Raw genomic sequence first — 14565 nt, forward strand, 5'->3', positions numbered from 1 at the left:
GACGAGCTGTTCGAGGAGCCCCGAAGGGCTGCTGTCGTGTGCAGGCGGCGTCGGTGAAATGCCAACGCATATGTAGGCGCCGCTGCAGCCGTGCACGCCGTCGCGCGTGCAAGGGTGATTGCTTGGTACATGGCGAAGATGAAGGCGAAGAGACCGTGTCGATAGAGGAGTACAGAGCGGAGACGAGGGGGCGATGCCCGCGTGCGCGCGCGTCTGTGGAAGGGGCACACCGAAAGACGCCTTCTCGCTCAATGGCCACGGCGATGGCGAAGTGCAGAAAAGCGAAGAGGACGACGCGACAAGCTGGGTTGAGGGTGTGACGCGGAGAGTAGAGCAAGAAGCATGCACGAAGGATTGGTGAAGTGGAAGGGGGAGGGAGGGAGGTGGGTGGCGCAGGCTGGTGCCGCCTTGACAGCCGCCGCATCAGTGGGCGCGTACACTCCCTTGCCACCCACACCCACCCACCCATCTTCTACTGCCCATGCGTTGCGAGCGATGTGCGTTTTCTCCTTCGCATCCTGCGAGAAACGAGATGTTGCGTAGGCGGTGAAAGGCGAAGGGCATCTGTGCCTTCCCCACACGTCCAGGCCACAAACACAAGCGCGGGCACACAGCCACGTGGGCGCCAGAGACGACAGCAAGTGGAGGTGGTGGTGGTGGTGGTGGGGGGGGGCGATGGAGGCAGGTGCGCGTGTCTGTGTTCAAGTGATGAGCATCCAGTCGAAGAAGTACGGTGGTGACAAGATGGCAGAACGTTCAAGGACTCGAGTCTTCGGTTTGGGTGATGTGGAATGTCTGCACAAGGTAGCGGCGGCACTCCTCCGCGGTCATGCGCTCCGCCCAGGGCTTCCGCAGTAGCGCCAGTGTGAGGTACTGCAGAGGTGTTAGAGCGGGCCCGCTGCAGATGAGGCCGCTGGTGCTACCGGTGCCACCGTTTGCATGAGGGCCGCGCGCGTGTCCGGCGGCAGCGGTGTTGAGGCCGATCGTTGTCACCGGCGTCACCATCGCTGCTGTCGTGGGAGGCCCGACCGTGGGCAACACAACAGGCTGACTCGCCGCCTCCACGAAGCACTCGCGTGAGTGGTCCTCCTCGCCGCGGCAGCGTGGATCCACGCACTTTGGGTACAGCCGCCTTCCGTAGAGCAGCTCGTACAGCGTGGCACCGAGGCTGAAGGCGTCGGTCGGACGCCCACACACGGCGTCACGCAGCGCGCGCAAATCCATGTATTCGAAGGTGCCGTACGAATCCTGTACTTCGTCCATGGGGTCTGGGCCGACAAGGCGGCAGTTGCCAAAGTCGGAAAGGTAAAACTTGACCGCGTCCGTCGCGGGGCCCGACGCGCTGAAGCGCTGCAGCCGCTGCTGCGAAGGCCCGTGCTCGTAGGCGAAGAGAATGTTGCTGGGCTTGAGGTCGAGGTGGAGCAGCCCCAGCTCGTGCATCGCTGCGAGCGCCGAGCTCACGCAGTACACCATGCCCTTCGCGACGCCGTCGCTGCGGGAGATGCCCTCCACGTCACCGTCGCACAGCTCCATCACGAGAAACACCGTTGCGTCGCTCTGGGTCAAGTCGTCGTGGGTTATGGAGAGAAAGCGTGGCAGACGGACCGACTGCAGCCGTGCACGCGTGGCCTGTTCCTCTGGTCCCTCCGCAGCGGTCAGCCGCTCCATCTGCACGGCGACTTGTTGCTCCAGGGTCAGCGGCGCGTCCTCGATATCCTCTTCCGCCCCCGTGTGCGAGGCGCGGCGGTTTCCGCCACGGGCGAGCAACCGCACTTCCACCTCCAGCGCCGCCTCTTCGGCTCGCTTGCGCAGCCGCTGGCGCCACTCCAGCGCCTCCTGTGCCAGCGGCGGCAGCGCCTCCTGCGCGTGCACAAAGAAGGCGCTGTGCAGCGGAAGGACATAGGGCACCTGCATCTCGCTCAGGAAGCGCATTGTGGCGATCTCGCGGATCGTGGAGAAGGAGTCTTCGATGTTGGCCTTGGTGCGCAGGATGATGGGGCACGACTTCACCGCGACAAGGTCACCATCCACCGTGAGGCAGCGCCACACAAGTCCGAAGCTTCCCTCCCCAACGAACTCCGCCGAAGCGAAGGCGGCCCAGAAGTCACCGGCTTCGAGGAAGTGCATCGGAGACATCACATTCTTCGCCGCCTCCATAAAACTCTTCTTCGTGAACTTCGTTGGGAAGAAGTCGCGCAAGAGCGTGTCGGCTGGCCGGCCCCAGTCCGGCAGCGCCGGCGCCGCCGCCCCGGTCTTCGCGTCCTTCGCACGACTGCGTTTGTGACCTGCCTGGCCGGCCGCTGCGACGTCGTCGGGTGGGGCGCCCTTTGTGTTGCCGATCACCACAGGGATTGCGGCACTCTGCGGTAGATGGCGGCAGTCCGCATTGACGCCCTCCTGCAGCGGTGAGGCAGCGGCGGCAGCGTGCCGTGCTGCGTGCTCCTCTTCCTCCTTCCCCTGTGCCCGCTGCTGCTGCTGCTGATACTGCTGCTGGTACGCGTGGATGCTCCGGTAGAGGGGGCTGGAAGGGCGCAGCTCTGGATCCAAGCGGTTTGGGAAGATGAAGTCCTTCACGTGCGGCTTTTGCGGACTCTTGAGCAGGTCGTCGTCATCCTCCTCGTTGGCAACGACTTCGTTCGCCCCTTCCACACAGGTGCCTCTCTTCGGTTTTGGCGGCTTCGGCGACAGCCCTTCGCACCTCACCTCCTGATCGCCAGACTCCTTCGTGTGCGTCTCACTGCCGACTTCCGGCACGCCCTCGTCGTCGTCATCGTCGATAATCAACGGCAGGGATAGCTGAGAGCGCGCGTCTGCGCCGGTGACTGTCGATGCGCGAAGCAGCGCAGGTAAGACGTCTGCAACCGACGCTGACGACATGGGCTGCGCTGAGTACACCGCCCCGTCGAGCGCATGCGCGTTTCGTGCGCGCTGGCGCGGCGGTGATTCTTCGGCGTCCTCGTCCTCTGTGTCGTCGTCCAGGTTGATGTAGCAGTGAGACGCTGGCCAGCTTGCGAGCCGCTGGTGGGTGGCGCTGCCAGCGCCGAGCGAGTGTGAAGGATCGGCAGACGTATCTGGTGGACGTCGACGCGGGCGGAAGGTGGGGGACAAGATCTCGGCAATGGGATGGCTCTTCTCCGCTGGTGGCCGGCGGCGAGCCTGTGCTGGCGACAGGACGGGAATGTTTGACTGGTCCACGCGAACGCCAGCGCCGCCGCTGTCTGCCTTGCTCGGGCTGGGGCGTCGGCTTCTCAGTCGCCCAGGGGCCTCTGTCTGTTCTTCTCCGCCCACTGCCACGCCCCCCTTGTGTGACGACCCCGACGGCGAAGGCGATGCGGCGGCAGCCGCTGTGTGTTCAGGCGGCGTGTATACTGCGTCCGTCTCCGCGTCGATTTCCATCTTCACGGAGATGAGAGGAACATCGCTGCCGTTGTGGAGTGGCGCCGCCGTCTTGGCCTCCCCGACAACGCCCTCGCCTTCACTGTCGCTGTCATCACCGGCGCAATCGTCGTCATCCAAGCAGATCCACATGGTGCCAGGAGAAGCTATGGGCCGCGTTGCCGCTGCCTTCGTGATGAGCTGCGTCGACGGTCGACTGACAGCCGGTGCTGCAGTCGGCCCACTCGGCACTACGTGCAGTGAGGCCTGTAAGCCACCCGCCGCGTTCGCAGAGGCCTGAGCGAGCGTCTGTGTTGCTTCTCCCGTGGAGCTGGAGGCTGCAGACACAGAGTGCGCGGTGGGCTGCGTCTGTGACAGGGGCTGGGGTAGGGACGAGGCGGCGTCGCCTTTCACACCGCCTTTGCGGCTGTCACCGCGCAGAGACACCGGCGAGACGCTCAACGATTTGGGCAGCTGCGTAATCTGCGGGGAACGCCACACAGGCGGCTCTCGCAGCCGCAGCCGCTGCGGGGTCGTTGTCGTCGCGGCGTGACCGCCTTCGGCGTCGGCGTCGGCCTCCGTTATCACATCTATATCCGCGAGCCTTGAGAGCTGCGATGAGGATGGTGAGGTGAAGCTCAGGTGAGGGCAGGCGTACGACGACCACTGCTGCTGCTGCTGCTGCTGCTGCTGCTGCTGGAAGGGCGGGTGAGCAGGGAAGAGTGTCGAGGCCGCCGAGGATGTCGGCGCAGCGGGGTGGCTCGCCTCCACCGCATCCCCACCCGCCGTCCGCTTCAGCCACACGTACGATGAAGAGGGAGAGCTCTGGCGGCTCGTGTTGCCGCCCATACGCAGGCGGCCTGCGGGAGCGGGGATCGACTGAGCGGCAGACGCCATGGCCTTGTGCTGAAGCGACGGCGAAGCCTCATCGTCCTTGAGTGCCGACGATTGAGTCGACAACAGCCGCGTTGATGTGCCGCGGCAAAGGTCATCTGTGACGCCGCCGCTGTTGTGGCGGTGATGTCGATGGAAAAGTTGCGCACCGCCGGCGCTGCTGGCACGCGGCACCAACGAGGGCAGCGGAGGCGGCGTGACAGCTGTGGCAGAGCCTGGCGGCAGCGGCGGCCCCTCGGTTGCCCTCCCCACGCTCCATCGGCTCTCGCTGTCACTGTGGGTGGCGATGCTGCTGACGTCTAGGGGAGGTGGCAGGTGCTGGTGGTGTTGCCGCTGCCGTCGGTGAAGTCCCGGAGCGTCTGCTTCCTCGACGCCGTCTTCCTCGCTGCCGTGGCTCATGATGAGTGTGCCATTCGGCGAGTCGTCAGCGGGCGTTGAAGTGGCTGAGATGGAGCGCACAGGTTCGGTGAACAGCTGCTTGACGGTCTCCGCTGCATGCGCGGGAGGGCTGCCGACTTGTCTGTGACCGCCATCCTGCAACGCGTCCTTTTCGCGCAGACGCTGCGTAGCGGGGGTGCCACCGGCTAGCAACTGCCGCTGCCACCGGTGGCTGCTGGGCTTGCTCTCGCTGTCCGCCATGAGGGCCTCTGGGCTGCTCTCAGCGCTTTGGCGGCTTGGACTGTCGGCGCCGTTGTTGTTCCCGTCGGATGTCTGTTTGCGGGTGCCGCGCACGGCCGGCTGCAGCAGCGGCGGTGGCGGTGTCGTGCAGCCGCGGAGATCGAGGGTGGCGCTGCTGCTGCTGCTGCTGCCGCCACGACCGCCAGCTCCGCCGTGGAGGAGGCGAAGGGGATGAGTCGGCAGGACCTCTGGTGACGTGACGAGATGCTGTTCCACTGCTGCGGCCGTCGACGCCGCAAGTGAGGGGTGAGGCGGCGGCGGAGCGTCGAGCTGACTCTGCCGAGCGTCGCCGTCGCTCCTTGTGGCGTCAACCACGTCACTGCCGAAGAAAATGGTATCTTCGCCATCATTGCCCTCTTGTTCACTCTCATCCTCGTTGTTTGCAACCACGACGATGGGCCGCGACGATCGCGTCGCCGTTGATGTCCGCGCTGTTAACGTTGATGGTGCCGCCGTCGCATTGCCATGTGCATCCTTTCTGTACGTCCTCTCCGTCTTTTCCTCAGCGGCACTACTGGCGATGCCGCCGCCATCGTCGAGTTCCTCGTCTGTTCGAGGAGGATGCTTGACCGTGGCGCCTTTTCGATGTGCTCTGGCGGCAGGTGCCGGCGCTGTCGCGGCCGCCGCTTCAGCTGCAACAGGCGGTTGCGGTGACGGTGACGACTTGCGCCTTTCTGCGCTAGAGACGGCGATCTTCTCAGCTGTTGGACCACGTTCCGGGGTGTTTGCCGCTTGCTGTGATTCGGCACGAATGCTTGTGTGGCTGCTGCTGCTGCTGCTTGGCTTTTGTGCCGGAGCCGCCTTCGTTTTGGTTGCGGAAGCTGCGGTGACCTTCACGATGTTTGCCTTCCGTGTAGCAGCTTTCGAGGCCATCCGCGCGGCTGGTGAGGTGCAGGGCAGCTGCGCAGCGCGCTTCTTGGGTGCCGGCTTGAACGTACTCTTCTTCGAAGCTGCTGCGGTTTTCGTTCCTGCCGTCTTGCGCTGGCGCGTCTTCGCCGCTGTGGCTGCTGCTGCCGCCGTGGCGGTGGTGGCATCTCTCTTCGACCCCACGGCTTTGCGCTTCTTGGGAGGCATGGTGACTAAAGACAGAGGTGCGGGACAGCCGCCGCTAGATGATGGCGGGGGCAGTGCGACGCACACCCACACAACACACTCGCGATCACGCAGGGCGAGAGAGGGAGGGGGAGGGCACGAATCCGCAGAGGACTTGGACAACAAAGAAACAACGAAAAACAAAACGAGCAGGTGGAGTACGATGAGCAGTGTGGCGCGGGTGTGTGATGGTGCCTTCCGCGGACCGTGTGCACAGCTTTCGTATGCAAGTGCGTGGGCCCGATAACACACGCGGACGCGCTTACATGCGATGCGGAGGGACGGAGAAGGAGAGCAAGCAAAAAAAAAAAGGTGTGTGTGTGTGTGTCGGCGGAGCAGCGAGTGCCGGCTGAGATGAGATATGCGGTGCGCGTGTGCGTGTGTTTGTGTGTGCTGCCGGTGGTGCCGACTGTCGCCGTGGTGGCGGTAAAGAGAGGACGAAGAGGAAGAGGAGGAAGAGGAAGAGGAAGGGGGGGGGGCGGTGTGGTGTGTGTGTGTGTGTTGGGTGGGGGAGGGATGAGCAAGTTATGCGAAAATGCACGAGAGCGGATGAGGGTGGCGACTCCACAGACGATGACGCAATGGCGCCACGCTATCAAAGAAAGGAGAGGGGAGATCGGCGTTATAGGATGGCTGACGGTGGTGCTGCTGATGGTGGTGACCATCACGTAAAGCTGACAGCCAAAGAAAACAAAATGGAGCGAGAAGGCGGTGGCGTATATGCGGGTACGGCTGCATGGATATGGGGATGCAGCTGTGCGCCTGCGCAGCCCCTTGCCCGTGGAGAGGAAGACAAACACACACACACACACACACACACACGCACGCACGCAGCAAGCACGCACAGCTACACACTGGCAATGCGCCGTTCCCTTCGCCGTGAGGCTTCGACGCACCCCCTGTCTACACAGCACTCCGCACGCCCGCACGCCCTCTCGCCTTCGGTCCGTCTGTCTGTGTGGGTGACCCTGCGACGGCGTCCCGTGCCTGACATGACTGCCCTTCTAACGCCGGACGTTTCCCTTTTTTTGTTGGTATTCTTCAGCGTCTCTATAGGAAGACACTCACACACACGCACACACACCGATATCCAGTACTAGATAGCGGTCGTCTGCACAGAGGAAGGTGCCAGAGAGGGTGAGGGGATGGAGACCGAGCGGGAGGATTGAAGAGGCCAGCAATGTGGAGACCGCCGGAGATGCACACGCATAGGAGGATGGGTGAAGGGGGCGGTGCGGCAGTGCCGCTCCGGCTCCTTCCCTCGCTCCGTTCTGCACGGCGACCTTTCAAAAGAAGAGAGACACACACACACACATGCTGTGCAGGAGACGCCGTCGAAGGCGCTGCCGACCCTGCAAGATGGCGAGAGCGCTGAAATACGTCAGCACCTTTCCTCTTCAACAGAGAAGAAACGCCGTGCAGGCGGGACGGTGCGGAGAGAGAGGAAGGTGCGTGTACGTGTGTTGGTGGCTAAGTGCCGGCCCGTCGGCCACCACTTCAGGCGATACGCGAGAGGTCCGCAAGTGAACTGAGACGCCGAGAGGAGAGCAGAGCAAGATCTGAGTGCTGCTGAGGAGCCATGCCCAATACAACTGGGCTTACGGTGGGGCAGCCAACGCTTACCTGCGTGTGTGTGTGTCGCGTTACGGAGAACACACGCACGCGGGGGAGCCGGAGAGGTTGAGATGGGGTATGGCCGAGGGCCGGCTTTGCGCCACCAAGCTAGTCGTAGTAGCGGTCAAAACACTTGGTAAGCCACGCCCACTCCCACCGACTGAGCCGCGATGGCAGCGGTGTCGCCGACAGCGTGGCCGTTGCCTCTACAGGGGAGGCAGCAACGCTGTTGCACACACGCACGAAAGACGGCCAGTCGCGCCAGTCGCCCGTCTCCGCTCCCTGTAGCACCTCGAGGGCACCGCCTTTATGGGCCGCGACCGACTCGGACGCACACGAGTAGTGCTCATAGAGGGCGGCTGCGAGCAGCTGCACCGGCAACGGCAGCTCAAAGAGCTGCGCCAAGGACAAACGCTCAAACAACCAGAAGAAGTGCGCCAGGGCCGCTGTGGACGGCGTCCCCGCCGCTGCATCGCCGCTGGTCGCACCCGCCGCGTTTGCCGTCAGCCGGTTGCACAGCTGCCTGATGGCGGGGTGCTGAGAGGCCAAGAGCAACTCCTTGGACAGTGTAGTGCCAAAGACACCTCGGTCATCCGTGTGGAAGGAGATGTTCGGCAACACAAACGTGCTCGCTGCATCGCTGCTGTCAGCATCCGCTGCCCCTGATGGATCGGTCACGGCCGTCAGATTGCCACACCGACGCATCGCGCGTGCCTGCCGATGGGCAAGACGGACCGCCTCTGTGGCCGCGTAACACGGAAACGCGCTCCTGCCCTCTGTGTCGCCGCCACGGCGCCGACGGCTCTCTGGCATGGACTCCCAAAGCTGCAGGAGGTCACCGAGGTGGTGGTCCACAACGTGAGAGTGGCCTCCCGTCAGCATATTGCTCGTGAGGCACAGCTCAATCCCTTGCTGCGCCGCGAGGATCGCAGACAAGTCCGCGGGGTCCGTGAAGACGAGATGGCCCCAGCGCTCTGGCGCGAACAGCACCATTTCGTGCAGCTCCTGCGGGTCCTGCTTCTCCCCTGCGTGAATCGTGATGGAGGGGGTGACGCGTATGCCGCTGCTGTCCTGCTCTTCTGCCTCTCCCCTGCGCGCGGCAGCCAGCGCCGGCTCCAGTTCCGCGTACTTGCCCTTGTAGCAGTTGCCAGAGAGGTCCATACCGGTGACCCAGCACGTCTCGCGCAGCCGGCGATGCAGGCAAGAGGAGGGGGAGGAGGAGGAGGGGGTAGCACTGGTTGGCGAGCCCGGGGACGACGAATCGTTATTGGCTGTGCCGCGCCTCGCTTCCTCGCCGTTGCGCTCCCGCATGTGGGCCGTGCACCACGAGTGGAACTCCATGACTTGCCGTTGCTGCGTCTTCGTGGTGAGCCGCGCGGCTTCCCAGGCGGCCGCTGCCGTGGCACCACGGTTGACGGAGAGCAGCAGGCGCACATGCATGCGCTCCGTCAAGTTCCTAAAGATATGCTCGAGAAAGTACCGGCGGCGTTCTTGAACGCATGACGACTCACACGGCGGCTGCAGGAGGCTGCCATAGACGCGCTCGTACAGCTGCCACCATGGCGCCGCGGCCGCCTGTTCACCGGCCTCGTCTTCTGCTGCACCCCTTTGCGTCACAGAGGCCGCACCCCACGCCAACACCTGCGCCGATGCGCCTGCGGTCAGCAGCTCACCCGTCGCTAAGTCGACCAAACCACCGGAGAGTATGTGCTCGACGGTCTCAATGACCGTGTCCACGTACATCTGCTTCGTCACCTCCTCGTCTGCCGCGTCGCGGCGGAAGGTGCGTCGAAGCCCGTCCCGCATCGACGTCCGAATCTCCATTACAATGATGTTCTCCTCGGCGCTGGTGAAGAGCATGTCCTGCACAGCCAGTCGGGTGAACGCGAGGTTCGTCATGACCTTGTAGATGGCGTCGAAGACGGTGAAGCAGTAATGCATCCGTTCCGTTGGCGTTGCCGCCGCCGCCACCGCCGCCCTGTCGGCGCTGTCCGCCGGGGTTACTGTGAGCACGTTCTGCCTTCGCTTCTCTTGAGAGTCGAAGAAGAGGATATGACCCGCCTCGGCATCGCCGGCCCTGCCGCTGTCCCCATCCGCCCCGTTTACCGGAGCACCGCCGTGAATGAGAAGCCGCTCCAGGTGCGCCAGCAGCGATGCCGACACACTGCCGTTAAGGTGGCAGTGGAAGTCCAGCTTGGGCGCACGATGGAGCACGCTCGCAAGATCTGCCACCTCTGCCTCTTCGCCGCACTGCTGGCGCTCTCGCAGGAGCACCGGCTCGACAGTGGTGCGGTACAGACGATCCATGATAGCGTGGCCGTGGATAGTAGTAAGAGCCTTTCAACGCAGAACCAACAGCGGTGGTGGAGGAAGGGGGAGGAGCAGGTAGGGGAGAGTGGCATGATGTGCGATGAGGCAGACACGAGCACGGTCGCACACGCACATACACACACACACACAGAGTGACGCGTTACGACGCCACATGAGGCGCCGTTACGCGCGTGCACCCGGTTCTTTGCTTGTGCCGCTTTAAGGAGGGACAGGGAGCCACTCGATTCACTAATAGCCATTACTCAAGTGAGCGTGCAGAGGGAGCGCCCACACACACACACGTACACACACACACACACACACCAGTCCACGCCGCCTTTTCCTTTCGGACACATGTGTGTATGCGTGTCCTGCTATAATGGTTCTTCTTCGCTCTCCACGTCCACCATCCCACGACGACCACCGCATCCCCTCAACACACGCCTCCACACGCGCGCGCAGACACGCCCACACAGGGGGCATGTCCCTGCGTGTGTGCGAGAGGCCAAGGTGAGAAGTAGGGATAGGTGAGTGGGGCGCAAAAATGACGATGGCTGCTGTGCTGATGGGACTACAATGATCAGAAAGCGAATTCTCTTGCTCAGCTTCCAGGCTGGGGCGAGACGCGTGCAGCGGGCGGAGGGTACAGTAAGAAAGGAAGGAGAGGGAAGGGGGACTGTGGCAGGTGCAGCATACCAGGAACCTGCGACTGGGTCCTCAGCTACGGTTGCTTACTGACCTCCACCGCCGACAAGGTTGAAGACCTGATTTGACACGTACCACTGACCGTTGTCCTGCGCCAGGTGGAAGAAGTCGTTGAACTTGAGTGAGTGATCCTCACCCCTCAACTTCACCTCGCCGTTCACGATGACGATCACACCGCCGCTCATTGAGGGCTGGCAGTCGATACTGTCCTGCTTGAAGGCGGCCTCTGTAAAGCCCAGGTTCGCAAAACGTGCCATGATCGCGTCCACACCCTGCACCTGCTCCTTCTGCCACGTCAACAACGTGTTGGGGCGGTAAATACCGGCCAACTGGTCGCGCTGGTTGGCAAAGAAGTTGTAGTAGTGCTGCACGAAGCCCACACCGACATCCTCAAACGACATCGTTCTCTTGAGTCGCTGGCGGATCTTCTTCGATTCCGTTGTTATGGACAACGCGTGCGCGAGAGGGAGGAGGGAGGAGGGAGGAGGGATGAGGGAGGAGGGAGGAGGGAGGAGGGATGAGGGAGGAGGGAGGAGGGAGAATGAGGGCAGCGGCCAAGTGCTTTGCGCCGCACCGTGTATGCCCGTATTCGCTCACAAGTTACGACGCACAGAAGAGGGAAGGCAGAGACGGATGCGTGGGGAGGGGAGGGCCGAGTATTCGCTCATGCAAAACATGTCCGTCAACCAACAAATGCTATGGTAACGGTCTGTGCAGGAAGGGATGGAGACGTGTGTGTGTGTGGACTAAGCCGCCGCCGCGGCAGCGGTGCAACAACCCAGAGAGGGTGGAGAAGCGAAGGCGCTGCTTGCATCACCACCGCCATGCGGATTCGCCCCCAACGATAATGTGAAGCGGAGCAGAGGGACGGACAGCGGCTAAGGGTGCTCCCAGCCTGCTACTAGCGTGGGGAGGGGGGGGGTATGCGACTGGGCTTCCCCCCTCTTCCGCTAAGGGGCGCGCGGATACCTTCTTGGATGAGCGCGGCGCTCGTGATGCGGGTGCTGCTGTAGCGTCCCTATCCCATTCCGTCCTACTCGGTAGGCCGTTTCTTGGTGCAATGGTGATGATGCCGCGCCGGATGCTTCTTCGCATCGCTTGTTGTCGTTTCGTTCTTTGTTTATCGCTCTTGCCCCCCCTCCCTCGCAGACCGCACGTGAATAATTCGAGGAGAGAGGCAGGAGAAGGACAGTGGCCGGCCAACAGGGTTGAAGAAGGGGTGGTGGTGGGACGCAAGAGCGGCGACAGCCTTTTTAGTAGATGAAGTTACACGATGAGGAAGACACACAACGGAGCGTGAGAGACCGGAGAGGAGAGGGGGGAGGGCAGAGGGACACCGGCAACAACAGCGGCACTAGCAAGCAGCGGCGGGGACGGCGTGTCCACCGCCACAACCGCACACCCACCGTAAAGGAAACAACAAAAAAAAATCGTCGCTGACACGACGTCACCCCTCTTTCCTTACACGGTGTGATGGCGAAGAGGAGACACAAGCAGGAGGGCACATCACAGTCTTGCGAAAGGAAGGGCAGCACCGGCAACTGTCGAAGGCCCAAGTCGCACACCGACTAAGCCCGCTGACCGGAGCGCAGGTGTGGGTCGGCGAACTGCTCAACTGAAAACCAGCCCTTCTCTTCCGCCTCGGCGAACTGCTTTGGGAAGGCTGCCTTTTCCCACTTGAGGTAGTTCACAATCTGCCGCTGCAGCTGGCGCATGTTCAGCTGGAACGGGTTCAGCTTTCGATCCAGTGTCATGCGCTTCAGGTCTGTGCCGTAACGCTCGATCAGGTTCGCAATGGTGGACCCTTCCTGCTCGCTAACCGGGCGGCCGATTTTCGTCGCCTTCACCATCTTCTCGTGCTCCGCCAGCTCATTCTGCTCCTCAAAGACGCGACGCGTCTGCGGACGCACCTTTGCCTTGCGTTTCTCCGTCACCGACTTCGGCGCGCTCGGGTCGATGGCGAGGCCGAGACGAGTGAAGGTCTGCTCGGCGGTGTTGTTGCCCTCGAAGTACTTCTGGGTAAAGCGGTTGTTGGCGCCGGCGACGTCCACGGCGCGGACGTGGGCAAAACGCCGCTTCAGGTACTGTTTCTTCCCTACGCGAGTGATGGGAATGTTCTTCTTCACCTTCCCCTTCGGTGTCACCTTGACGCGGCCCATGGTGACACGCGATGGTCGTGCTCGGGTGCGGTGGCCTACGTGGCTACGGCTCTTTCTCTGGTCTGGGTGGAAGGGGCGTGGCGGGGAGAACGATGGCGGTGTGGACTGCGCTGAGGATGCACTGCGCACATGCGCGCATCCGAATGTTAACGGGAAGGCGGAGGAGAGGAGGAGGGGGGGGTGGGTGGGTGAGTTGGGGCAGGGGGCGCGAAAGTGAAGGAGACCAGCGGCGCGCACATCTGCCGCGTCATCCTGAGGTTGCTGTTGAGCGGTTATAAAGGAGGTTGGGGTCAGGTATGCTTTGACCCCCCTCCCACCCCGCTGCTGCGTAGAGGGCTGAAGCGCCGCACGTACAAGCGGATCAGCGCAGGGCCGGCAGCGCAGACGTCCCTGTGTGCCGACGACGGGGCCGCTTCGATGAGGTGGGCGGAAAGCAGCGGCAGCAGCACCGCTGGCGCGTCATTCGTTACTTGCGCGGCACAGGCACACGCACGCATCGCGCAGAGAGGCATCCACCTATACGCGCGCGCACTGCGTGGGCGTGCCGCTCCTTGCTCGCTACCTTTGCGTCCTCTGCGCTCTCTCCTCAGCTGCCGGCCAGCACGGAGTGCGAGGACGACGCCGTCCATCGCACCCACGCACGGCCCTCTCTCACGCACGCCATCGCCGGGTCACAGAGATCGAGTGCGCGCACATTACGCAGAACATATTCCCCTCCCCCCTTTGCATGGCGCATTTAAAATAATAAAAAACAGAAGTGCATCTATGATACGGCGTGCGCGGCAGCGTGGAGGCACACACGCTGCCTGCCACGCCCCTTACACACGCAGACATGTGCGCGTGTGCGTGCCGCTGCCGCGTGCAGAGGCCCAGTGCTTCTCCCTCTCCGGGAGGAGATGAGCCGAGATGTTCATCTCCACCACGACCTTTGAAAGAGATCTAAGAGAGACAGAGAGGAGGGAGGGTGTGGGCTTAGTGGCGCTCACCGCGCAGGCGCAGCGCCAGCTGGATGTCCTTCGGCTGGATCGTCACGCGCTTCGCGTGGATGCAGGCGAGGTTCGTGTCCGCCATCAGCGACACAACGTACGCCTCCGTCGCCTCCTGCAGCGCCATGATAGCGCTGCTCTGGAAGCGCAGACCCTCCTTCTGCGCGCTCGACACCTCGCGCACCAGGCGCTGGAACGGCGCGCACTGGATCAGCAGGCTCGTACTCTTCTGGAACTTGCGGATCTCGCGGATCGCGCAGGTGCCCGGGCGCCAGCGGCGGTGCGACTTCTTCACGCCGGACGCCGCGCTCGGCGCCTTCTTGCTCTTCTTCGACGTGATGGTGCGCTTCGCGCGGGCGGTCTCCTTGGTGCGGGACATGGTGGTGCGGGAGTGGGTGGGGTGGAGGGAAGGTTGACGGGTGGGTGGGTGGTGGTGGTGGCGATGGCGGCTGTGGAGGCTGCGGCGTGTGTGCGAGTGGGGTTGAGAGGCGAGCAATCGAGGATGGGAAAAGAGTGATGGAGGCGAAGCGGGTGAGCAAGTCGCCGCTCGAAGTCGGTGAGGCGGGGCTCGGGAGACGGATTGGCGTCTGCCGAGCGCGAACGGTCCGAGGCGGCCAAAGGAGCGCAGGATTACCAGATCGATGCTGTGAACAACCTGCGCCTCTCCTCCGGTGGGCTCGTATGGGCTTGTTTTACCACGTACATGGACACAGACACACGTACATACACGCACGCGCATATCTGCACACCTG

At 63.1% G+C, this 14565-nt stretch overlaps 5 protein-coding genes across 5 annotated transcripts; all 5 read right to left on the reverse strand.

Annotated features, from left to right (window-relative positions):
- Positions 1-756: 756 nt before the first annotated feature.
- Positions 757-6021, reverse strand: LINJ_10_0880 (putative protein kinase; the record flags this gene model as incomplete). Its single annotated transcript, XM_001463699.2, has 1 exon — positions 757-6021. The coding sequence occupies one exon, from the start codon at positions 6019-6021 to the stop codon at positions 757-759; it is 5265 nt and encodes a 1754-aa protein (XP_001463736.2).
- A 1740-nt stretch (positions 6022-7761) lies between these two features.
- Positions 7762-9960, reverse strand: LINJ_10_0890 (conserved hypothetical protein; the record flags this gene model as incomplete). Its single annotated transcript, XM_001463700.1, has 1 exon — positions 7762-9960. The coding sequence occupies one exon, from the start codon at positions 9958-9960 to the stop codon at positions 7762-7764; it is 2199 nt and encodes a 732-aa protein (XP_001463737.1).
- A 734-nt stretch (positions 9961-10694) lies between these two features.
- Positions 10695-11069, reverse strand: LINJ_10_0900 (ntf2-like; the record flags this gene model as incomplete). Its single annotated transcript, XM_001463701.1, has 1 exon — positions 10695-11069. One exon carries the CDS (start codon positions 11067-11069, stop codon positions 10695-10697), a length of 375 nt encoding a protein of 124 aa, XP_001463738.1.
- Positions 11070-12236: 1167 nt separating this feature from the next.
- On the reverse strand, positions 12237-12827 carry LINJ_10_0910 (conserved hypothetical protein; the record flags this gene model as incomplete). Its single annotated transcript, XM_001463702.1, has 1 exon — positions 12237-12827. The coding sequence occupies one exon, from the start codon at positions 12825-12827 to the stop codon at positions 12237-12239; it is 591 nt and encodes a 196-aa protein (XP_001463739.1).
- Positions 12828-13799: 972 nt separating this feature from the next.
- On the reverse strand, positions 13800-14192 carry LINJ_10_0920 (histone H3; the record flags this gene model as incomplete). Its single annotated transcript, XM_001463703.1, has 1 exon — positions 13800-14192. One exon carries the CDS (start codon positions 14190-14192, stop codon positions 13800-13802), a length of 393 nt encoding a protein of 130 aa, XP_001463740.1.
- Positions 14193-14565: the final 373 nt, after the last annotated feature.

The sequence above is a fragment of the Leishmania infantum genome, chromosome 10 (assembly GCF_000002875.2).
Source record: "Leishmania infantum JPCM5 genome chromosome 10".
NCBI lineage: Eukaryota > Euglenozoa > Kinetoplastea > Trypanosomatida > Trypanosomatidae > Leishmania > Leishmania infantum.